General features: G+C 36.2%; 1 protein-coding gene and 1 long non-coding RNA gene across 2 annotated transcripts in view; one reads left to right on the top strand and one right to left on the bottom strand.

Moving 5' to 3' along the window:
* Positions 1-826: 826 nt before the first annotated feature.
* The window catches only part of LOC101738623 (transcriptional repressor scratch 2), a 48,620-nt gene continuing 21,829 nt past the window's right edge, over positions 827-27,617 (bottom strand). Inside the window, exon 2 of the mRNA XM_012693451.4 lies at positions 827-3,158. Within this exon, the coding sequence (XP_012548905.2) occupies positions 2,065-3,158 (1,094 nt within the window). The 3' untranslated portion in view covers positions 827-2,064. The remainder of the gene's footprint in view (positions 3,159-27,617) is intronic.
* LOC134199754 (uncharacterized) lies at positions 15,231-17,094 on the top strand. Its single transcript, XR_009974380.1, has 2 exons — positions 15,231-15,523; positions 16,009-17,094. It is a non-coding gene; the product is annotated as an uncharacterized LOC134199754 (long non-coding RNA).

The following is a 27,617-nucleotide window of genomic DNA, read 5'->3' as shown; positions in this document are numbered from 1 at the left end:
GAAGAATAAACTGAATAATTAACTATATCACAATGACACGTAATATTCGATGTAATGTTTCTTTCGTTTTAACTTATCCATAAATAGTACTCCCAAGCACCAAAACTGTCTAAAATCTACGGAACATTTTACGATATACATCTTTTTTTTTTTTATATTCCTTACATGATCTAATATTGCTTTTACGCGCGACCCTTGTCACTAACACTTGTAAAAATAAACATCTCAAGTGAGTCGAGAGGGAACTAAACTATCTAACTACGTAGTTTAATGTGGCACTACAAGCTACAGTAATTAGGATATATTACGAATGAGAGAATCAAGAAATAGCGTCAAGTGCCTCAGAGGCTATCCGTTTAAAAAGAAAAAGCACCTAAACACAAAATGTATTTCATAAATATTGCAGAAAGTATTCTATTTCAACGGAAGATCTTTTGATTTGAGTACAGACTTTATTGGTACAATTTATTGGTTTGGTGTTAGTTGTGAAAATTACATGAAATATCCTATTATCGACGAGCAATCTGTGACTGCTGCGAGGTATATGGTATTTCAATATCGCAATTCCAATACAATAAATACAGGAATCACCATTTTAATGAGATGAATAATTGACAGGATTTAAAGAAACTTACCAACAATGAATTGACTTGAGGCACTAACTAATAGACTAAGGACAGCATCGACCTCACCGCCATAACGTAAGTTAACAATGTCTTTTCAATGAAGTAAATTAAAAAGAAACTGTTTTTTTGTCAACTTCACGAACCAATTTGATTTTAAAATACTTTTAAAGATTGGAGGACGGTGACGCCGATATCGAGCTGGGGTAGACTACACTACTAAACTACTGAATATAGAAGTCAGCTGCGTCCAAACGACTGCAGATCGCGACTTTAATTTCTACGTTATTATTGCTTTTCGAATACCCATTTTACACCGAGCACCTCGTGCTCGTCCTTATTACAGACTATAACCTATCTTATCGCTAAGTTAGTTTTATTGCCAGTTATGTTTGTCTTGTCTAAGCACGCGCATCAATTGTTTGGTCGCATGCACGGCCCTACTCTATCGCCGACACTGGATGCGCCCACCGCCATCTTAAAACTATTTTATTGCTTTTAATTTTATGTTGATTTAATTCACGTATTAATGAAAACTGCATGTACATATTATAGAATTGATTTCACGAAAATTTGAAGAATTTTTAAATTGGATACTTCAATAATCTACAAAATTTATTTAAGATACTCTCATTATAGCTATATTATTACTGTAGTTTAATCTTACTAACTGTCACAGTAAATTTTTATTTTCAAAACACTTGTTTGGTAATATTATTTATACATTTTGATTGATTTACTAAATGCGAATCTTCTAAATATTATATATATATGTATAGTATAAGGATAGCGTTTGCAATATATACATAATAATATAGTATAGTGTATAGTATAATGTAGTCGAGGGCGGATGCGGCATTTGTGCGGCGCACGGTCGTCGCTAAGGCACTGAGGTGGGCCGGCGGCGGCGCGCTGCGGGGGGAGGGACGCGCGCGTGCTGCGGAGCTTCGGACGGAAAGTTTTGGCAAGTTCCTCACCGACACCCACGAGCTCGACGCTCGGCTCTCGCATACCGACGCTTAACTTAAACAGTATTTCTCTCTAACCTACATTGCTTTTGTAAAAGTCACCTACAAAAGATATTAGTTTCATTCATATTTCATTATTCTATGTATATATGGGTATATTTTGTCCACGTTTAATTATATACATTTAAAATTTATACTTAATGGGACATCTACCGCTACGGCCTAACGCCTGCGACCGCGGCTCTACGGGTTCATACATGATTCGTTGTTTGCGAAACGTTGCTCGATTTCGTCGCGACACGACCGGCCGCTCGCCGTGCGGCCTCGGCCGGTCGTGCTCGCTCCTATAATACTATTTTAATTTATTATATATTATGCTAACAAGCTAAATTCATATTAATACTTTACGTTTACTTGTAGGCCTTTTGGCGGTGGTTACGGTCCCTGGTTGCATCGGCCTGAAGCGGCTGATTTTACTCGGACGCTGAGTTAGTTGGATCAGTTTGCGTCGAGTCTTCGTCGCGTACGCACGCCGACTCCTGGTGCTTATTTAGGTAACTTTTTAGCGCAAAAGTTTTATGACAACGCGAACACTCAAAGTTTTTATCTGAAGAGTGTGTTTGCATATGGGCTCGTAAGTTAGAACGGTCCGCAAACGCTTTACCGCAATGAGCACACCCGTAGGGTTTTTCTCCAGTGTGCGAACGTAAATGACCCTGCAGGAGCCACGGCCTTGAGAACAACTTCCCGCATACACCGCACACGTGCGATAGCTGATGTGTAAGCACGTGCATTGCTAGTGCAGGCATCGACACGTATGCTTTACCGCACTCACCACACCGCTTAGCAGCCACAGAATCCAAGCTGCGGTGCGTCTGCTTGTGACGTGATAGGTTGGATGACGTGGCATATCGCTTCCCGCACTCGCTGCATGTGTACTTCGACTTAGGCTCGGGCTGTTGTGCGCATTCGACAGGGGCGTTTGCGAAACTTCTACGCTTCGAACGACCGTCACTCACGAAAAATGCATCGTAGGTATAGGCTATAGTTTCGCGCGGTCGCTCTGCAGACGTATCCGGTGCTGGTGTTTCAGGTGGCGGTGGCGGTGGCGGCGGCGGTGGTGGTGGTGGTGGCTCTGGATGTGATGGTTCTATTCGCTGCGGCGGAGTTAAGTAGACGGCGTGCTGACTTAAGTCGAGAATAGCGCGAGCTGCATTGAGATCTTCTTCGGGGCGATCGGGGTGTGCTGCGCGATCACCGAGGCAGTACGGCCGATAGATGTCCTTCTTCTTTGGTGGAAGAGAGAGTAGCGTACCTGTGCTCGTGTAACACATCGATGTAGATTTGCCGCTCGCCGGTGGCAGAGTAGGGGAGACAGGCGAAGACTGTACTGGGAGAAAGGGCGTTTCAGCTGTGTCTGAGTTGGAGAGGTGTAGAAGTGCATAGGAGAGAGGTTCAGACGCTGGTTGTGAGGGGGGCTCGGGCCCGGCGGGGGCGGCGGGCACCGGGCTCACCTCATTCGGCAACTGGGCGGTGAAATGCGTGGAAGGTTTCTCCTCGGTGTAACCTGTAACAATAAAATATGTTAATAATCCAAATCTCATTTTGCAATTGCACGTGCAATTTCAAATTACTCTTCGAAAAAGCATCAGACAGTAGAGAGTTGAAAGAAGTCGTACTATCAAAGTATTGAATTTATTTTAAACAAGATTTCAGGAGCCCGCACGCAAATTTCACGTCAATAGAGTTAGGGAGGCACGGGCGGTAAGAGGGTGGTGGCAAGAGTTATTTCGGGTTTATAACAAACGGCAACCTGTAGCACTACAGACCGACCTGTAGCATAACCTTGGACTCCAATAACTACAGTAGAATCAGAGACGTCTTAATACAAAATACCACAATCCACAGACTGCCGAATACTTGTAAGTTTTCTTCTAAGTTTCCCTTTTAGACGACACACGGACGGCGCTAGATAGGATGTCCACGGACGGTAGACATCTGGCTTCCGTAAAACTTTATCTGGTGACGATATTAATATCCAATACATACATTTGGATTGTTCTCAGTTGTGAAATCTTCGACCTAACTAATGGCCAACCACTAGACTCTGTCCAATTACTTGCTGCTTGTGAGATTATCTTATAATTTTCTCATGGATGTCCGAAACATATAAACGTTATAAGGGTTAGTTTAAATAAATTCAATAAAAATACTACAATTTAGAATACGAAACGAACCTGTATCTAATGAGCAGCTTAGAAGACACTGAGCATTAGACTAATGAGGTGATTGAATATTAAAATCCAATAATACAGTCACATAAGCGAATTCGGTAATTAACCTGAAAAATATTAAAATCGATTTTTGTCCATGACTTATTTCACTATCACAAAACGTCTATTTGGTGATACGTGAGGCTTTACGAAAAAAGATTTTCATTTACCAAGATTAGCATAATCAAGGTCTCACTAATTATACATTATCAAAGTTTTTTTTTTAATGTTTAGATGGGTGGACGACCTCACAGCCTATCTGATGTTAAGTGGTTACTGGAGCCCATAGATATCTACAACGTAAATGCGCCACCCAGCCTGAGATATAAGTTCTAAGATCACAGTATAGTTACAACGGCTGCCCTAGCCTTCAGACCGGAACGCATTACTGCTTCACGACAGAAATAGGCAGGGCGGTGGTATCTACCCGCGCGGACTCACAAGAGGTCTTGCTACCAGTAATTACGCAAATCATAATAATAGTTGTGTTATAAGATGACTCAAGAGATGTAATGCAAAGTTATCCAGTGGAGCACTCTGTGTTCCATACAAGTCGAGGATCTGAGTGTAAATTGTTTTAGTTTAGTGTGCAATGCCAGAGATTAGTAAAATATGATCTTCCAATCGCGAATTAGTAAAATATAATTGATTGATTATTGTAACAAAACGTATATTAAGCGATAAGCAGTGACTTGGCTATGCACCTCGCGTTGATATCATCCATGAGCGACGTAAGCACTCACCATGAGGTGAACCGTAGGCTCGTCTGTCTACTATGGCAATGTAGTGAGTAAACATTCAAGTATGTATACAGCCTTATTTAAAGTACTTCTTCAGCACTACTGTTTTACTGTCTTGTAACTAAATACATCTTTTACACAATAATCCGGACCTTCAAACTGAATGGACGTATTATTTCAACTCGTCTAATCCAATGCGACCAGACCACATCACAGCAATGACAATAACAAAAAATGTGGTGACTTGACTTGTGACTTAGTCTAAGTATTCTTCAAGGTTTTTTCTCCCTCATAATTTTCTATAAACTATATCATTATTATTATCTTCCAGTGGAAATTCCAGGCGTTAAATTTGTACTTTAAGTTACAATGACTTTAAATTTATCCTTGCCTACTCTCTGTGGAAGTTACTTAGTTTCTGTAGCGAATACAAGAAGAGTTTGGTCAATGTAGTAGTAATCAACTCTGATTTCCAGAACACAGTGACTATTATTTGTCCCATAACAATTTTTCGATTGCGAATTATTCGCTCATCATTTTAGTTTATGATCGCGTATTTACCGTATTCGTTTTTGAGAACGATTCCAATCTAAACTTTGCACGTAAATGTTTCTATCAAAGTAAATTGCACGCATAACACACAATTTCACGAGCTTATTTGTATAATGTAAGCCAAATAGTCATTTATTTTAAATTATTAATTCGGTAGCTGTGCGGACGGTTTGTTTTAGCGAAATCCAAATAAATCCAAATAAAGTTAATTTTGCTTTTGCAAATATTCAACGTTTTCGTTTCCGATGCAACGAGAGCTTTGGTTTTAATTAAGAGGATTTCATCCGAATGAGTTTATTTGGCACTAGCGACCCGCCCTCGCTTCGCTTCGGAAACTGTAATTTATTATTGATTTCTTCACTATTTAATGGATGTTATTATACATATAAACTTTCCTCTTCAATCACTCTATGTATTTAAAAAAAACGCATAAAATCCGTTGCGTAGTTTTAAAGATTTAAGCATGCATAAGGACAGACAGATATAGTGACAGAGAAAACGACTTTGTTTTATACTATGTAGTGATTATGTATTTACATCGCTGCCTCATACTACTGTAGACATGCTAAAATAAAGACAACGAATTGTGACCGTTGAAAGTAGAAGTTAAGTTGTTGCAAAACTTTACTGGTGGTAGGACCTCTTGTGAGTCCGCATGAGTGGGTGCCACCATCCTGCCTATTTCTACCGTGAAGCAGTAATGCGTTTCGGTTTGAAGGGCGGGGTAGCCGTTGTAACTAAACTGAGATTTTAGAACTTATATCTCAGTGTAAGTGGTGCATTTGCGTTGTAGATATCTATGGGCTCAAGTAACCGCTTAACACCAGGTGGGCTGTGAGCTCGTTCACCTATATCTAAACAATAACATAACAAACAATAAAAAAAAATAAAAAAACAAGTTGGTTCGTAGTTCTTCATGAAGTTGTTTATATTTATTGAATGCCACTAGAGATTTATAAAATATTAAACAATATTGGATCTGACCTGGATTAATTATATACGATAGTCGATTACTGATATCAAATATACTTTGAACTAGTCACTTTAATAAGTTACTGATTTGTTCTGTTAGTTACCATCTGACCTCTGTAATTCGGTTGCAAAACAATACCAAACATGAATCAACTACTAGTAAATTTGTTGTATTTTATTGCTAAACACATTTCAAGCCTTTCAATCGAATTATTACGATCCGAACCACCATTTATGCTAATGAACTACATAATCGTATTTTCCTCCACTCTGCCCAGTTTGTTGTGGTTGTCAATTAACAGACAGACACATTTGTGACTTTCTGTATGAATAATGCAGAACAGTTATATCAGTAATAATTGGAAAAGAGAACGCTGCGGAATTTATTCAAATATTGTTACAGTTAAAAAAGTAAGATGAATTTATTAGTTTTCAGTACAACATTCAAACTGCAGTTTTGGTGGCATGTGATGATAATTTTTTTTTATTTTTATTTATTTATTTATTTATTATTAACATAGAAGTGCACGGAAGGATGGTAGCAATCTCGAGAGGCTCATCGTGACTGGTAAGGTAGATGGGAAAAGACCTCGGGGGCGCAGCCCAATACGTTGGTCCGACCAGATCCGCATCGCTCTTGATTCCGCGTTTCACAACGCCCTCCACACCGCCAGAGACAAGAATGGATGGAGAAAAATCGTGCGTGCGAAGGTGATACAAAAGGGTGGTCACGACCCTCAGCAATGAGGAATACGACGCAAGGAGGAACATAGAAGTAGAGACACAAGCATAATGTGCATCTGTGCTTGAACTAGGTGATAAAACCTGTATCTCAAGCAGCAGGGCTCCTCGTACAAAGAATACAACAGCTTTACTTCGCATACACAGAAATAGAAAGTTAATAGACAAGAAATATACTGAAATTCATGGTTTACATAAAAGAGACAAAATGTAAGCTTGAAAATATAAAAATTAACAAAAAAAAATTTTAATGAATGTATTAATGTATTTATGTACACACACATTAATGTACATGCACATAAAATAATTAATTGCTTTAAACATGTACGTACGTACTATTTATAATACCGCTAAAATTTTTATACAAATTTTCTATGCAAAACAGTTCTTATTACGTTGTAAACTAAACTATAATAAAATATAGTATGATTAAAACTATTTTGACAATTAATCTCACGTTTATTATTAGCGACGTTTCGAATATTTTTCAATTTTCGTGGTCTCACGGGAATGTAAGGCTTTGTTTGTACAACTTAATCGTCCCTGGCCACGAAAACTGTAAATATTTAATTATGTTTACGAATCGTGCAAACTGAAGGGAACGCTATAATTTGTTATTAAGCTGTTAATGCTTCATCTAATTGAGTGCGAGCAACTTTGCAATTCTCCAGCACATCCCTTATAGATTTTTTTCGAAAATAAAATTAGTGTGGCTGCTTCAAACTAAGCCGAAGTGTTTCCAGATTTAATTAAGTCATGTGGTGGTGTGTATTATCATTTTACGATGACATTTCAAATAACAGCCGAACTTCAATTAAAGCAGAGAATAAGACGGAGAAATTAGTGAAACTAGTGGTCTCGCAATAGTCGAAATTCGACTATAATTAATTGAAGTTATAAGTTTGAACATTATTAAGGTTGTATTGTCAAAGATTATTATACTTCTTTATTCACAGATTTCGCCAAGACTACGCTATAGACAAATATTAATAAAGACAAACAATATTAACCTATTTTCAATTTGACCACAGACTTTAAGCATTAACTAAGGTTTGACAATAAACAAAGATAATATATACATATGTATGTGTGTATCAAATAAATGGCAGTGTGTGTAATGTTTTCTTTATTGATTTAATGTATCTTTTATGCATTATTAAAAAATATATTATCATTGTGCACTCCTTCTCTATATTCTCTATAAGCGTGGGAAATTTCATACTCCTCCGTCGGCGCAATTTTCGTAAAAAGGGGTACAAAGTTTTTGCTTCACGTATTAATATATAGATGAAGGTTGGTTGCAATTAATATTTCGCATGATTACTTTCGTTATGGAACAAAATGCGTTTTGTTTTTCGTCTTCAAAAAACAACGAAAATGTAAAAGAAGATAATGTTCACATTAAACTCTTTACGTGTTTTACTATAAAAATTAAGTGGATCCGATAAAAATTCAGTAAAATGACAAAGTATGATTAAGTTCGCGGCAAACGAGCACACAACGGAGGCTAGGCCTCTTTAACGGGAAATGAAACGCCGAGGAATTACGGCGACCCTCGCGTCACGGGGGCGAAGTGGCGCAACGACCCTCCACAGAACAACAAAAGCACAGTAACTTAGTCTCCAACAACTTTTGTATACATTTGTGAAATCGTTTAATTGTGAGTGCAATCGTAGTTGTGAGCGAAAAATGAAATGTCAGAAATTATTAATAGTACCTATTAAAATACATACACCTCTTTGAAATACACGTGTCGAAATTGTTGTGAAGTTTTATATAATCTTTGACATTTTAAGCTTAATTATATTATAACCATATTTCGGTTTATATGTAATTAAATTTTTTTTAAATCTTTATGACGTCAATACGTTACGAGAGACCCTCACAAATAGGTCGTCGAATGCTCGTCTGCCTACAATGGCAATAAAAATGGCTTTCGACAGGACTCAATCGAGCCTTGTTGGGGCCATGTGAGCAAGACGGGGGCCAGGTGAGACAAATGGGGGGACAAAACATGCGTCCTTCAAGTTTTTAGATGGCATCTAAGACATCGTCTTCTTGGGTCTCGCTGGCCCGTACTCAAACTGATACACAAAGGAAATCCGAAAAATATAGGGACTAGGATTCAGGCGAGATGCAAATCCAAGTATCATTATGTTGACGTGACAAGGTGGGTTGTGGCTTATACTTATGATGTTCATATAACACCTATTACAGTCCTCTATTACCTCAGTTATTTACAGTTGCATAACTTCAACAACCGCATACCGGTAATGAGTTTTAATACACCAATGATCATGACAGCAACAAGCTAACGAATAAAAAGCTTAGAGATTAAGATAAGACTCAGCGACGTAAATTTAGTTCAAAAATTCACTAGTATTCTCTCTCTTCACTCCTAATAATTTAATAATTTAAAATTAACCAGATTTTTTGTGTTTAATGTATATTTCTCTTTATTACCTTTTAGTAACCAAATCGGTTTCAATATCATTGGTTTATTATTTTAATTGTATCACCATGCATTCATATACTGTGTCGGAGGGGAAAAATCACAATAGACTCAAGCATGTATTTGGTGAATATCGCTTGCCCGCTCTAACATAGTGATAGAGAGAGAAAGACTGACGAGGTGAAGGAATTGGTATTATCACCCCTCGGGAAGGCGCCCTTCGTCCATTGCCTTGATTGTCTAAACAGGATTGTGGTATTGAATGAATGCTTTGACTTTGTCGAAAGAGCGCCAGTTGCGAAAACATCCTATTATATTCCACAGTTAATCTTCAAGCGCATGCTATAGGCATTTGAATTATTTTAAAAATCGAAATCAAATGATTTCTAACAGAAAGTAACCAGTCAACGGCATAACGCATCAAAACCAGTTTGATTATATCTCACGTTATAAAATTATACGAAACCAAACTGAACATAATATTTAATAGATAGAACATTCGTGAACTTGGTCGTGAGATGTCAAACGACAGTCAAGTGCACGAGTGCGCCCGGTTCAAGTTCATTCCTCAGAACACGGGACGGTATTCTTGGGACACAGTTTCGTCTAAACACTATTTCAGTCTAAATCGTATGAACGAATCGCACTTCGGAACTACAGTGCGTTTCCAGAGATCTTTTTTGCCACGTACCATCCGGCTATGGAATGAGCTCCCCTCCACGGTGTTGACTCCCCTCCCGAGCGCTATGACATGTCCTTCTTCAAACGAGGCTTGTGGAGAGTATTAAGCGGTAGGCAGCGGCTAGGCTCTGTCCCTGGCATTGCTGAAGTCCATGGGCAACGGTAACCACTCACCATCAGGTGGGCCGTATTCTCGTCTGCCTACAAGGGCAATAAAAAAATATATATACCTGCAGTCTTTTTTTTTTTTTATTGCTTAGATGGATGGACGATGGACGACAAATTATAATTTTGCGGGTTTGATTTTTATTACACGATGTTATTTCTTTACCGTGGAAGACAATCGTGAACATTTGTTGAGTACGTATTTCATTAGAAAAATTGGTACCCGCCTGCGGGATTCGAACACCGGTGCATCGCTACATACGAATGCACCGAACGTTTTATTCTTTAGGCCACGACGACTTCAGTCTCTTTAGAGCTTCGTATACGGAACTAATGTGTCGATTTCACAACTTGTTGGCTTCGTATTTCCCACAATATATCGAATGGCTGTTACTTCCGCGTAGAAATCGATTAATTAAAATGAAACTTTGAACGTTGCGCGGAGTCATTAATGTTTATTTGTGTTCTATTAACGATTTTGTACCTCACTAAACTAAGCCCAATTTGTTAGTGGGAGGCCTGTTCATTTTAAATTGAGCGCTGTTGAGCTATACTGTAAAAAGTATTACCGGGCGGGATATTGTCAATCCAATAATATGAACATTGTTTTTCAACATTGAGTGTAAAACTGATTTATTCAACAAAGCATTATAAGCTTACAGTCGAAATAAAGGAATGTTATTTAACAAAAAAAACACATAGTCTCCTGATATCTCTAATTATTTCGTCGTGATAGTCAAACAGGCTTTATTTACAATAAATTTACACGTCGATTGATATTTCATAAATATCATTATTTATTAAAGTTAAAAGTTTGCAAAATAAAGTTAATAAGAGTGTGATTTTGAATAATTATTTATGTTATGTACCTTTGAATACGACAAAAAATCATCGCGCGCTTAGAAACTTTTTATATGAAGAGATAAAGGATACAATTCATAATTTATTGTATACATTTATTGTTCATTCTGTTCACTTAATTCACACGTTGCAAGAACAAATAACCATCAATTGAGGTATTCGTGGCTTTTCAAGGAAGTCTGTGATTTTCTTAAGCAAAAAAACCCACCAATAACGGCAATAGTCGATCGGAAACCACACCTCAAATATCTCATATAAGCAATACTCTTTTGAGTTGAGAAAGTTATCGCGGAGAACATGTCCAATAGTAGTTTTCAATCTCCCCGCGGAATAAATCTGCGAGATATCATCCAAAACCCAACACTTCGCTCATTGTTTGAAACAAAAACTATAATTAAAAAACTATAATTAGTCTTACGGGAACTAGTAGTAGTCATGACGAGAACAAATAATCCCCTCGATGCTATTGGCAGACGGATAGATAGCTAAAGTACAGAATTTCTACTATCGGGTATATACAATAAATAGCCATGCGTCATACACTATATCAGCATATCGGCGTGGCAAGGACAAAAATAAACGTCTTGCACAATATTGACCCCTGACCCAGGTGGGTTCTTGACTCGAAGCGCTATTTAGAGATGGGAAGTAAAGGAGATGTAAGATACTAAGGGTCATATTTGTTTGTTCAGCTAACTTTAGCAAAGATAAGCCTATAAATTACCAATAAGTAAAGACAATTTTCAGTGGCAGCGGCATCGGTTTGATTTTACTAATTTCCACATGTGCTAGTGACGTTACTCACCGTGAAATGGGACGTATACTAATTCTCTATCTTCCAAAGCATGTTGCTCTTATCGTTCAAGTCGTACTCAAGCAAACTTACAAATTATAGTGAGAGTTTGTCCATCCACGTCAATTCGAATACTAACATAACAAGGAACTATTTCGTAGAATACGTTTTGTTGTAATTATCCAGGCTCATTATTGCTTTTTTACATAGATTGGTTTTAGTTCATTGAAATTTTTACCCGAATCAATAATCGACGAACAAACGGCTAAATTTTTTTAAGTTGTCCGTTCATTTTTTATTCTCGTACTGACCCTCTAGCTTATGAATTTAAACTATCTAGCTGGAATTATAACTATGGCTATTTTGATTAAGCACATCATCTCCTCCTTGCGTCGGTTTCCTCATTACTGAGGGTCGTGGTCATGGCCTTGAAACAGTTTGTTTTTTATAATGCACCGCCATCTGTTCCTATTTGCAGCTGAGTGCAGAGCAACGTGTACTGTGGTATCAAGGGCTGCACGAATATGGTCCGTCCAACGGGTCGGGTTCCTGCCTCTTGGTCGCTTGCCCTCGACCCTTCCAGTGACCACCAATTTCTCCAAGTTGTCACTCTCTTTCCTTGCAATGTGGCCAAAGTATTCAAGAATCCTTCGCATTTATTGATTTTTACTTAAGCACATCATACTTAAATAAAAATCAAATTTAATATTATTGCCCTTTTTTGTGGTCTACGTTTTTAATACTTATTTTATATTCATAACGTTTAAATCCAACCCACAATCTCTTTGTGAATTGGTAACCGCAACATTCAAGTCACCAATTTCACTATTCGAATAAAATCCCGGGAGTGATAGAAATACGCGTTCATTTTAAAACACGAGTTCGCAATTTATCTTCCCGAATATGGAAGAATGGGAATACATTGGCTCGATGCCAGGTTGCCAGGGCAACGGACGCTTTACTGAAAAAACGGCCTAAAATGATTTTTGACAGTAGCTGTTTCAACTGGCGAGTTATTCGCGAGGTTAACGATGTTTGACGATCCTTTGTAAGTTTTCAGCGTACCTAAGCTTATTTTCGGATAATTTCATATTGTTTGCGTAGTTTATGCTGACTGCCAAAGCTTTGTACTTTGAGCTTTGTGTGATTTAGTAAATTGGAGTGTTTTGGAGACCACAATATAACATAGATTGAAAACTGAAAATTCGAATTAAATATACAAACAAATTTTTATATACGCCTCGAGATTCTAAGATAAACTAAGCTTGAGTTACGCTCAAGTGCCAATCGATTTTCGATTAACGATAAATTTGTTCGTATCCAACAAGTCTCCAACAAAACAGCGCACTGAGTTTCTCGCCGGATCTACTTAGTGGGTCGCGTTTCCGACCCGTCGGTAGGTTCTGCTCTTGCTAGGGTTAGTGTTAGCAACGTCGTCAGGTCTGAGCCTCGTGAGCTCACCTATTTGTTAGGTTACGCTGACATAGCCTGACATAGCGTAAGAAGAAAAAAATTCCAACAAAATCAATTAACTTTGAATAGCAATATGTAATTATAAAATCCAAAATTCATTTAACACGAGAACACGAAACGCATTGGTCTGGGTTGCGGTTGTGGCGAGGTAAGATTGAAGGAGATTACATGCCATCAGCGCAGCGCCGCTTACCATGCCGCACTACGCTTGGAATTTAGCCAATCAGAGCCTATCTCGAACATTACGCTTAAGACGCTACGTAATACGAATTTCGATTGCTGAGCGACACAATTGCTACGTAATTCTGTATGATTGATATACTCGAGTTTGAAAGATGAGCCATGTATTTTATCTCCGTCCTTGTTGTGCCCGTTATTGAACATTGTTGTTGTAGTAAAACTCCCTTAACCTTGTTTACTGGTGGTAGGACCTTGTGAGTCCGCACGGGTAGGTACCACCACCCTGCCTATTTCTGCCGTGAAGCAGTAATGCGTTTCGGTTTGAAGGACGGGGCAGCCGTTGTAACTATACTGAGACCTCAAAACTTATATCTCAAGGTGGTTGGCGATTTTATGTTGTAGATATCTATGAGCTCCAGTAACCACTTAAAACCAGGTGGGCTGTAAGCTCGTCCAACAATCGAAGCAATAAAAAAAAACTATCTATTTATTTGAGGTTATTGAGCATCAACGTTTGTAGATAGACTATTTAGGATACATCCGCTTAATAATAAAAGATACAAACAAATATATTTGCACTATAGAAAAAATATTTTTTTATTATGATATATTCTAAATCATCTATTAAAATAAAATAATTCGTTCAAATGGAAATATTATCTTGCTCATTGTACATTACAATCCGCACGTAAACGTTATCAAAAATGTTATTTCAGGTTATATGGAACAACCATTTCAGGTTATATGGGTACTTTCGAGCTTGTTGAACTAAAGACGACGAACAGTGTTAAAGATCGTGAGTTATGTAATCGAACATCAAGAATATTTTCGCTTTAAGTCGTGAGATGTTATCTGGAAAGTTATATCTGTCATTTTAGTAAAATAAAATCTTCATGTACGTCCTTATATTTCTAAATAATACGAAAAACCATTTAACACCTATTTTTTTGTAATAATAATAATAATTAATGCAATTATGCAAAATAAATGCAATCGACTTTTATCCAGGCAATACCGTTCTCGGTCAGACAAGTTGACAGTAATTTTTTTACATATTTTATCACCTGGTAACGAGACCTTTGGGTCAGATGACAGTTTAAATTTTTTTGTTTCTTTTTAATTTGGACAATACATCGAAATCAATCTTTATGAAATGTTTTCACGTGAAATCTGATAGCTCCCATAGCGTATTTGATTTCATACCATGAATGTTGCCATCGACTTTGAGATATGAGGTCGAAGCCTCAATGACCCTACTGTTCATAAATAATTTTACTACAAAAAAATTTACACATCAACAGTTAGGTATCATATTTGAGCCCCTGTAATTTACATGGAAATATCAATATCAAACATGATCAAGCGAATAAAAGTGAGTGGTAATCCCCAACTTTTAATTTACGGTTGATGGAAGGCACGTCAGCCTCACCACGTAAAAGCCATTAGTGTCAACTCTAATACTTTTCCAAATAATGGGAAGCGCTATCAACTCGTCGTCAGAACGTAATCAATATAATTACGATGAAATCAATATCAATTTCGATTCTCAAGCGCGTCCCTGGCCCAAATTGAAGTCTGATGTACTTTTACCATTCGATCCTGGGGATGATACCAAATTTCCTAAAAAAAATATACTTTTATATTTGCAGAATTGGTAAGAACGGAACGTATAACAGAGTGTAGAACGGAGCGTAAAGATGTGAGTGAGAGAAAACGGAAAGAAAGGGAAAAGAGAATGAGAGACAGAATGACAGAGAAAAGGAAAATGGCGAAGACAGTTAAGAAATGAGCAAGGTGTAAAAGGTGTCAGTTGATTTTGAACTATTAAAATAAAGAAGATTTTAGAATAGAAGAATAAAACAACAGTGGAATAATTTTATTTTATGTGCCAAGCTCCCAAATCTACATTTATATACTCAATGACTTAAAATATACTTTCGAAAAACTTCCATATCGAAGAAACGAGAAATTGTGTTTAAAAACCTCTAACAAATACAGATGTGTTCACGTGATTCCTAGTGGCAGAACGTTGGAGTCCGCAACTGAATAGTCCGTATTTTGTCTTTCCCATTTTTTCTTTCCCTTTCCCAAACAAATTTCGTGCTTAAACTAATGCAATTGACTGTTTGATTGTGTGTCTAAGCAGTTATCGCATGCTCACGCCGTAAGATATTTCTTAAATTAATAATTTAGGTACTATTGTTTCCTTTTGAAACATATATTTTTTTATATTTTTCAATACGTTACTAACAGTCTACAAAAAATATAATAATAACATTTCAATTTCGTACGCATTCCTTGACCGAAAAACTGAATGTTTTATACATCAATAAAATTGGTATCTACCCGTTACGACGTATCCGCATCGACCGAACCGAGATTGGACTGAATGCTTTTTATTTTTCGTTGTATCGTAAACCACACAGTGCTGCAAGAATAATGTGTGAAAATGCTTGGAGCGAATACCGTGTTTCAAATATGGGACGCGAATTTTTCAACTTCGAATTTATTTTCTTATTTTCTATACATTTCAGATGACTGAAAAGGGAATTCCCAAACAATTTGCACATTGTACAAGAAGTAGCTTTTACTAGATTGAAATTTTGGGTTCGTTGTTCAATTTGAAACGATTTCACTGATAAATAATGATTTGCATATTTTATTTATTTATATAATATTTTTTCTTCTGTTACCTTTTCATTAAATAATGGCTCGAATTTTGTTCGTCAATATATGTTTTTCCTCGAATCAACGCCAAAGGCAATCTTTGAATGGTATTATTATCCCACTTGAGTGTGATTAAGTCGAAGGTGAATGGAAAATGATAAAGTTAAATGAAAAAATGTGTAAATATAAAACAATTTTTGTTTACGACTTTATTCGTGTAATCTTCTCGTATTTTTTTAAGAACACGGAAGCATATACATATGTATTCATAATATTTTAATTTTTTGTTTTCCATTGCGTTTGCGGCATATCGGCTTTATCATTGTTTTATGATGCGTTTTAGAATTTAACTTTATACACGTTCTCAGAATGATTGCACTGTGAATATTTCAAAAGAGAATGTAATTTTATGGAAACTCACAAAATATCAGTAACAAGGCTCTTTCCCAAAGCCCTTTCATTGAAACAATGGAATACTGTATATGTATTATGAAGTAACATATCGCATTGTTTGCCTTTATTATGTTGCCTTATTAATATCAAAGAAGATTTTTTATCAATGAATGAAAACAAAACAAAACGTGTTATAGCATATTCAAAGGCTACTTCGTGTTCCAAAAGTAGTTTACAGTAAAAACCTTTTATTATGCTTTTTCTTATGTTCTTATTCTTTTTTATGTTCTCTGAAAGATTTATTGGCCGCAACGTTAAAACTTACTCTCTTGTTATGAATGTTTGAATGCCAGTGCGCGATTCGGCTTACATGAATGCAATTTTTCATTGAAAATATCATTGTAACTGTGCCTGCTATTTAAAATTTTCTCATTCTTTTAAAAAGAGGTCCGAGTAAACGCAAAGCTTTCTATTATAATATCTAAAATAATGTTCATTATAATTCGAAATTAATCTTAATTATTTTAATACGAGCATTAAATAAAATCTATTCTATTGAACCTTATTTTTTTTTTATAAAATCCGTTAAGGAAATCATTCTACATTATTCTACAACATTCAATGAACACGGCTATTATTAATTAGCTAGCTTAGGACTAACGTGTCGATATTGAAGCAACTGGGCGTCAAAATCAGACTGTCTACTGTATGTCTGAAGCGGATCCTCGAATATTTTGGTCACATTGCGAGGAAAGACGGCGATAACTTGGAAAAACTTATGATCACAGGGAAAGTTGAAGGCAATAGATCTAGAGGCCGCAACCCGACTCGTTGGTCCGATCAGATCCGGACCGCTTTGGACAGTACAGTGTACAGCGCGCTGCATGACGCCGTGGACAGGGGAAAGTGGAAAAACATCTTAAGATTGAAGCTCATGGGTGATGGTGGTCACGACCCTCAGACATGAGGAACACGATTCGAGGAGGAGGAGCTTAGGTAGCTAATTTAATTCTATAATTAGCTTGTCCCACAATTTCAAAGATTTGAGTCAAACAATGAGCAAGGATTACCGATTAGACACCCTGGCAAGCAATTCAATCGCATAGTACAAATCAATATAGATTTGAATTATCAACACGATCCATCTCTGGAATGAGCACAGAACTTAATAGCCCAACGTATATCATCAGTGCAGTCCTTTCTTTAAGGGGACTGGACTACAAGAGCTAGTTTACAATGAAAGTATAAGGAACTAAAACGTAATTAACTAAAACGTTTACTGGTGGTAGGACGTCTTGTGAGTCCGCACGGGTAGGTACCACCACCCTGCCTATTTGCCTTTTGCCGTGTGCCGTGAAGCAGTAATGCGTTTCGGTTTGAAAGGTGGGGCAGCCGTTGTAACTATACTGAGATCTTAGAACTTATATCTCAAGGTGGGTGGCGCATTCACGTTGTAGATGTCTATGGGCTCCAGTAACAACTTAACACCAAGTGGACTGTGAGCTCGCCCACCGTCCGTTCGTTTCTAGAATAATTATTCAGACCATGTACCGAAGGTGTGAGATCTCAACTAGTCTTGTATCTACTTGCGTTTCAATGTATTTACAATTAATGAAAAGCACCCTTATACCTACTCTACTCTCTATTATTGTTAGGTACCACCACCTCGTCTATTTCCGCCGTGAAGCAGTAATGCGTTTCGGTTCGAAGGGTGGAGTAGCCGTTGTAACTATACTGAGACCTTAGAACTTATATCTCGAGGTGGGTGGCGCATTTACGTTGTAGATGTATATGGGCTCCAGTAACCACTTAACACCAGGTGGGCTGTGAGCTCGTCCATCCATCAAAGCAATAAAAAAAAAATGTTTCTAATTTAAAATTTGTATATAATTGTTTGAGTCGCATTTTATTAACTGAATTATTTCTCAAAGCACAATCTACTTAATACTAAGCGGCAGCTTGTTGTTTTATGAACATAATGAGCAAAGGAAAAATCTTAAATGTATCTACCAATTATTTCCGTAGAACCAAAACGAAGTAAGGTATGTAATTTCAAAAGTTTCTTTTTTTTCTTAATTCACTGGTAAGATTAGTAGCTGTAATTAGTGAGAGCAGTAGGTGTAAAATATGTGTTTTGTGTTTCACTTCTCATCGTTCGATATATTGCATGTTTTTGTCGAAGCATGACCTACCGTGGACTGTATCGTCTGTATCTTTTCATTAATCTTAGTACGTGTTCTTAGTAGAACAGTTACAGTGAGGTTTTGGTTTCATTAATTCACAAAGAGAAACTGAGATGAGTAGATAAGCGGACCTCCTACTATTTGTTAGCACAAGACAACTATAGGGCCGGCATAAATGTTGTTGCCACGCTCAAGTGTCATAACCACGTAACCGATAACTTTAATCAGAGTAAAGTCGAGTATCCTGCTTTTCAAATCGTATCTATCACATTATTCTTCACCTAAAAAAATTTTTTTATTAATGTTCTGAAGAGTGTTTGTAGGAGAATCATATAATAAAGTTTAATTATATAAGTTTTCCTAAAAATAAAGTTTTTGATCGTAAATAGAAAAAATTGGTAACTTAATGTTATTTTTTATTTATTGCTGGAGTGGGTGAACGAGCTCACGGCTCACCTGGTGTAAAATGGTCACCACAGCCCATATACCGCGTTAATGACAGCGCCCGTTTTGAGACATGATTTCTAAGTCTCAATGTTTACAGTACAGCTGTTGCCCCACCCTTCCAACCGAAAAGCATTACTGCTTCACGGCAGAAACAGATAAGGCTCATAAGGCGTCCTACTACCAATAAAACATTACATAACTTTTGCAGAACATAATTTTTCACAAACATTGTCACATATGATCCATATTCTACAGTTGTAGTTTTTTTTTTTTTAATTCGGACAATGAGACAGATTGACTAGTACAGAAAAACCATATTTGTCCTAGATCAGTTTGCTTTTTATTTTCTAAGAAAACAAAATATGCGGCCGTGAGACTCCCAAACAAAGTGATTAAATTTATATGAAGCCTTATTTAAAGTAATTGTTTTGAGGAAGTTAGGTCTTCTTCCTATCTATGTAGGTTACTCGTAAGAGGGTATCCAAATCCCCTATTATCTGCCCACTTCATTAATTCAAAACATTAAGCAATGCTTCAAATGTACGAAAGAAACTTACGAACATTTATAAGAAAATGTATTTTGAAATAAATTTATCTATAGGGTTTTTAATTTACTTTCAAATGTAAGTACAGTTATTTTAACAAAATTACACGATATGCTACACTGCAATTATAACTATATGAGATACTTGAAAGCAACTTATACTACAACTCTGATTGCTTAGTACAAAGCTAATAATAATCAGAACGTTGTTGCAACGAAAACGCTCACCGTTTTCCAATTGTAAAAAATAATAGTTTAAAAAATTAACAAAATACGCTTGTATAGAAAATCCAACTAAGAAATATAAAATAAATTTTAATAAATTTGAATTAAAAATAGAGTAAGAAAAAAATATTTTATTATTATTGATTTTCTATAAAAGCGTATTTTGTTAGTTTTTTTTTAAACTATTATTTATTTTCAATTTTTTGGTTGTATTTAAATTTTTTCAATTATTCTTTTTTCAACTTTTTTTTTTAATATTAAATTGTCGTCGGTCCATAATAAGTATACCAAATTTCGAGTTAATCCGACATTTCTAAAGGAGTCAAAATCATGTTCAAAGATTCCGTTACAAACATACATACGTCTGAAGGTAATAAAAGCGTATTAAAATAGCTGTTTTAGATTAATTAGTTTGATGCGCGAGGATCGCGAAAATGTATTTCAGAATACCGCAATAACTTCGAGTGGCTCCCCATTGGCCGTAGCCAGAATAATCAGACGCGATCACTCCTCTGCAGTATTCGGTTGTAATCCGTTTTCTTCGTGCTATTTTCAAGAGCGTTTTGATTTTCTTCCAAGGTTCCGACATTTATTTTAAGTCATTGGAGAACTTTACGTCAAAGATTCTTATTGAAACTACGATATTTATTCTATAATCTAACTATATAGTCTACGTTTTTTTTTGTGTCTAAGACATATTTGCAAAACTTTATCGGTAAATATGAGACGACCACACCGATTTGCGTGTAATTATAATAAGTAATGCGTTTCGGTTTGAAGGGTGGGGCAGCCGTTATAACTATACTGATACCTTAGAACTTATATCTCAAGGTGGGTGGCGCATTTATATTGTAGATGTCTATGGGCTCCAGTAACCACTTAGCACCAGGTGGGCTGTGAGCTCGTCCACCCATCAAAGCAATAAAAAAAATCTGATATCGATCAATTAGGCTACGTAACAAAAATTATAATTAGCTATCTCGTTTATTTCAATATATTTATTTGTACAGCACAGTGCTTATGCAGTGCACACTATGCAGTGAAGCGTGTTTAGTATATGCTTATAGATGCATAAATTGTATTTTTTTGTAGGAATTATTATAATAGGAATGAATATAAAAATAGATTTGTTTCTCTACGTAATTAATATAGTTTATTTTAATCTGTAAATACAAAACAACAGCTCATACAATATTACGTAGAATATAATATTATGTAGATAAACTAAATGATAACACGTAAATTACTCTGGCTCATTAAAATAATTTCGCGGAGCGAAGTACATACAAATTTCCGAGCATTCTAAATTGCCGGGAGAGCTCAAATGAATCGATGTTATTACACAACCGAATCCACGCGGCCAGACACATTGTTTGAATATCTTGTTAGCTCTGTGCTATTCGACATATTCCTGCCAGGTATTCGGATTAACTAAAATTACATTTGAGTTCGGTAGTAATTTAATTCAAGTTTTACCGTATGTTAGTAAGCACTTGGATAATGGTACTGTATTAAAACAAATCATAGTTAAACAAGTTAAACAGTAATGGAAAAGAAAAATTTTATTCGTTAACGAGTGAATTTTATCGCTAATAATGCATAAAACTTGCCTCGCAAAGTTTTCATAAGAAATCGATAGTACGGACGAAGTTCTTCGGTTCTGATCCGCCGGTATTGACTCAAGTTAAAGGAAACGCTTCTGATTTAAATAGTTCTATATTGACAGAATAAATACTTCCGATTCCTTTAACGGAACTTGAGCAGATATTTCTTCGATTTTCGTAGCTCGAAATCTACAAGAAGCTCAATTCATTTTCGAATTTACTTGAACTATTTATACATTCTTTATATTTGTTTAATTCTTTTTTGTTATCCATCAAAGTCGCACGGTAATTCAGAAAAAAAAACGTTAGTTACGACTAATACTATTAAAATCAAATGTTTGGCATTATGATTGGCTGAAGCCGGAGACTTGGTAAATGGTCTGCCCTTGGATCAAATTACCAAAAGTCACGACTTCACGGAAGCAACTAGGATAGCACTTACATTATTGATATAAAGTCTTCGCCTGAAGCGAAACTCGCTGCGAGAAAGTGATTCAATTTGAATAATGTATTTAACAAACATAATAATTCTCAATTAATGTAATTTGTTTAAAGATTTTAATTATTATGTAATTCATTTATTTATTGTATTGTAATGAGAGCTTGCAAGGATTGGTAATAGCCTCTTTTAATCTGCCGTGAAGTAATTTCACGTTTCGGTTAGTTTACTGTTATACTTATTATTTAACTCACGTCCTAAGGTCATTTCTAGGCTCGCGCCAGAACTCGGTTTTCCAACTAGAGCAACGAAAAAAGCATCTTAAACACGAGGTTTAAGTCTTAATTTGTATTGTAATAATGTAGTTTTTCGGAGGTGGGTCGTATAGCAGATGGCTACATTACCCATGCAGACTCACGTTATCCCCGTACTATTAGCTATAAGAAAATTTCCATCATTCCGGTGCGGTAGCAATTTTTCATTGTTTTTTAGTAAAAATTTCGATAGGTCTCGCAATGTTTCGCAAAACATGATTTTCTTACCTAACTTTAGCCGTGGTAAGGCCAAGCGGCTATCTCGCGGTTGATTTAATAGCATTAACCCGTCATACATTATTTTTTTTAAGAACCTAAATACGATTACGAATATTAACATTATTTTCGGTATAATTTTCAGATAATCTAATATTCAAGTAAACTGTAATTAAATTAATTCGTTAATTTTCTGGAATCGTAACAAATTTGATACCTAAGTACATATAAGCTAATTAGAATTATGTGAAATTCTCTTGAAAATCTTAATCGGTTTTCAAATTACACATTGTCCAATATCATATTGCAAGGCATTTTGTATATTTCGATTTTACGGCCTCCAAACTTACACGAACTTAACCGAAATAATGCAAGATGTCTGAATCTGAATTTGAAGAAAAAACAAATTGTATTTTTAATCATAAAAGTGATGTCAACTAGTTATCTTTTGTTTGTCATCAATGTTACAGTAAGTAATAAGCATTAAATACATCAGAGACCATTCGATTCTAAGTTCAAATCAACTTAGTTTTGCTGTTGAAATTCGATCTGTATTCCTCCGGAATTCCAGTCCGTCGTAGTAGTCTTGAGTGTCGGTTTTGTTTCGTCTGTACTTCGAGACTTCGAGGACTCACCATAAAGCCAGTTTTGTTATTAAATTAGTACCTCTGTTTGTAATCGAACTCCCTCAAGATTCTTGAATTCCCTCAAGATTCTTGAATTCCCTTAAGATTCGTGAATTCTCCGCTTTTGGCTAATTTTTTTGTTGCAAAACGTAACTTTGTCGTAATACGTGATTGATTCATTATAGAAATTTTACTATTCAATACGAGTTCACACAGTTCCATACATTTTTTAGACTATGAAATTTATATGTATTAGTCTTTTATTTGAAGGGGATTTTTTAATAATTAGTAAATCTTGGTTATTTACATTTTTTTCCATAGACAGGTGGCTCACTAGCTCAAGGCTCACCTGTTTTTCATTGGACCCTGGAGTCCATAGACATCACAACAAATACCACCAATCACCATAAGACATGAGACCGAAGACTCAATTGTATAGTATGACGGCTATACGGGGATGGCGGGTATAGATATGGACAAGGTCTTTATTAATTATTTTTTTAAGATGGAAGGATTACTGCTGATCCGTAGGGCTTCCCAATTTCACCAGGACTGGTGGGCGAGCACGGTCTCAGCCAAGGGGTACCCTACCCATGGTAACACACAATACGCCCGACCACCACTAAAAATCAACGTCATATGAATTACTCATCGTATATTCTTGATAACAGCCGCATCAATCACGCCAATCAATTTCCAATTCTTCACTGTTACAAGGATAGAAGTCAATCAATCTATCCGTTCCCTAGTGAACGATAGTTTTTCATTTCATCACGTGAAGCGTGAATAAAAAAAATCATCCTAAAGAACGACCAGGTTAAAACGCTATTGACAGGTATGCTCGTGACGAAAAAAACAAAACAAGTCGTAGCTTCACACGTTGCGAATTTTTACCAAGCGAAATTTTGACGTTTACTTTGCAGTACGTAACGGTCCCATCTATCTGAGCCGCTTCAGGCTAAAATGGAGCGGTAAAATATACGTTCAAAGCGAAATTCTTTATTCGAAAAGCACTAGCGCCTCTCCTTTGACACGTTATGCCCCTTTTGCACGTATAACTTGGCGGTAAACATTTAGATTGGTTCAGGCTAAAGTATGTAGGTCGTTTAAAAGCGTACTTTATTTCGTTTCGGCTATATTTACATGCTGCTATTTAAACAGGATTAGGTTCGCGTTACACTGTAGTTTTGTTTTTTTAGATATTTCCTGTTTCTCTTCGATAAATCAAGTCATGATTACTATGCCCAGTAAAAATATCTATATGCATTATTCCAAATTATAAGAAACGTGGTTAACATAGTTAGTTACACATAAACCCAAATGGATGAAAATATTGCATCTTGAGAAAATTTCATATCCATAAAACCGAAATTGTATTACGTAAATTATTATGGAACAAAAGATCCAACGTATAATTCACGATTTTTCTAAAACGCGCCTTTTGTTGAATACGATTGAATGGAAAATGATTAGACGGCCCATTTGACATGTTGTTTTTGATTTCAGCGGAAGGCATAGTTGGCATAGCTGTCTTCCATGAATGACGGTAGCCACTCACCACCAAATAGGCTGTAGTCTACCTACAGGGCAATATAAAAAAATATTGAGGAGCTAGTCATTGCGAAATCATCGCGATGCGTGGCAACTCCGCACCCTCGTTCAAGGGGCGAGGGGGCTGCTATCCGGAAAATACAAGGGTCGTTCTGCTACACAGCTACGCTACAATACTGAAATTAGATTATTTTGTCGATTTAAACTCAAGGACAAATAATAATAGATTCCAACAAAAAAAAGGTAATTTTCAAAATTTTTAAAAGTAGCATTTTGGTCATTAGATGCATTTTCTATCATACGTCATCACATGCTATAATACGAGGTAACAATTTGTAAATACGCAAATAAGTAAAAACTCATTAAAGAGACTTTCCCTGTGATATAAAAACATACAAAAAAACTGTCCAATTATGGATGAATCTATTTAAAATGTTGTCTTCTCGAGGAAATTAAATTAAGCTACATTACAAATTCTGAAATATAATAAATTTAGCTGAAGCTGTTTTAACCTACATTACAGGAATTGAACTGAACGAAAAATTTTTGGCAAGCCCCGTACGTTGCATAATTCGACTCAGCCTCGATCCCGGCGCTTGCCGAACCCCAACACCATCGTAGTATGAGATCACACCGCATTGCACCAGTTGAATCACCCTCGGTCCCCCCGTTCCCCGCCGTGGTACTTGTTGACTGGTTTGTATCTTCGCGTCTCAAACTAATATTCGAAATTCGTTTTCGAACATTCTAGAGAATAAGTTTTGAACTTTAACGATTATCTTGAGTAAGACGCGACTTGATGTCTGTTCACTATTCGTTTTATTTTCTTTGATTTTCCCGAGTAAAATTAAGAGACAAGTTAATGGTTTAAGCTCGTACCGTTCCCGGGGGGAAAACAATACTTTCCGCTATCGACGTCACGAAAACTATGAAGTATTGGAAGCATTGGATTATAAAATATTTAATGTATAATGCTGGAGTGTAATAAAAACAAATCAATATAATTTTAAAATTTGTGTAGTTACTGGAGTAGCCTATTTTGGTTCGAAAATTAGGGACAGTCGTTACGTAGTCCATTTGAAAGTTCGACCGCATGTTCCAAGCTTAGTGACAGTATGCACGTTTGTGATATCTATAACATAGGTTCCTGTAACCACCTAGCACTAGATGCCCATCTAAGCACCAATAATTAAATTCTATGATATGAAATTATATGTATTTTAAAATACCACGTTTATTAATAACAAGCTGTACCCGTGCGCTTCGCTCACCATTTAAAATTAAAATTATTATTTTTCACCCCCACAAAGATTCTCATCATTAACGCCCCCGCAACTGGTGTACGGAGTCCAACACTCTTATTAATATTAGCCTATCCATTAAGTACCTACATGTATTTTCTACATGGATACCAAGTTTCCAATCAATCGGATGCACGGTTCAGTAGTTATAACGGAACACCCGTAAAAACCACTGTAGATTTATATATTAGTACAGAGTATAGATATGTAGAAAGGAAAAATTATCTCCTCGCGTTAAAAATACACGATGAAAAATGAACTTCTGTTTTTCGTTACAACAATCGGTTAAGCGCAAAAAGAAAAAAAATGCAGAAGCGGGCGTAATAAATGTTGGAATTGCGATACACAAACCGGTCTATCCGCAAATGAAAAATCAAAAGGAAAAAACTTAAAAAGCAGTTTGTAACTCTCTTTTTATTCAGAATGGAAAGTTTTCTGATTCCAATAGTAAATTGGTTCATTAACATTTTTTTCAATTATATTCTTTTTGAATATAAGTTTGTCTCACGAAAGTATGTCTCTATCTATACATTGACCTATCTTACGATAGGCAGCGTCTTGGCTCTGCCCCTGGTATTGCTGAAGTCCATGGGCGACGGTAACCACTCACCATCAGGTGGGCTCGTCTGCCTAAAAGGGAAAGAAATAAAAAAAAATTTTTAAATCAGTCTTATAGATAATATCTATATTAAATCTTATACATATAATATATCGTTATTATCTTTTTCTGATTTCCTGTCTAAGTACAAGGGAGTCGATAATATACCTATTAATACAGCAGTGTGTGTTCTATTTTTTTTATAGCCTTTGTAGGCAGACGAGCATACGGCCCACCTGATGGTGAGTGGTTACTGTCGCTCATCGACATCAGCAATGCCAGGAGCAGAGCCAAGCCGCTGCCTATCGTTAAGCTGCTACCTACCGTTTTTAGTTTGAATGGTAAGATTGATAGCATTGAAATGGTAAGAGGCAGCATTGACATCGATGTATGTATTATCTTATCACCAGGTGATGACAGAATGGAAGAAAATGCTTTTTCATATATTATTGCAAATGAAATGCATATGCACAGTAGAATAAATATCACTCTTAACTACATGCTACGCATGTGTGTAAACATATGAAATCAATACAATGACCCCGTTTGGAGAAATTGGGTTAAAATAACTTATTTAAGTTGGTGGCAATAAATTCGCAACGGGCAGCCAATAAGGATTGAATGATCGTTGACCAAGCATCGTTAACATTACAAATGGGCGGCCCGTGCCAATGCATCAATATTTATATTGAATTACGAAAGTAACTGCCAGTCGTTTACGTTTTACGTTTTGATGCCGAAGCCACTGAATCGACTTTGGCAAAAATATTGCCAAGAAATAGTTTGAACTCTTGGAAACATTTAAACTGGTATTCATTTTGCTAGTATCGAAACTACACGGGTCTCAAAGCGAGTGATATAAAGTGTAGTACACGCTAGATAACTTCCAGAGGGAAAGCTAATACAATAAATATATTTCACACGCGTAAATCAAACATATTCATAAAATGATACTTAGACTCAAGTGTATAATTTGTAAAGTTAAGAAAATGCAGTAAGAGACCATTTTCGCAAATAAAACAGTAATAAATTATA

This window comes from Bombyx mori, chromosome 1 (genome assembly GCF_030269925.1).
Source record: "Bombyx mori chromosome 1, ASM3026992v2".
In the NCBI taxonomy this organism is placed as follows: Eukaryota; Metazoa; Arthropoda; class Insecta; order Lepidoptera; family Bombycidae; genus Bombyx; species Bombyx mori.
This window is presented reverse-complemented; position numbering and strand designations above follow the sequence as displayed.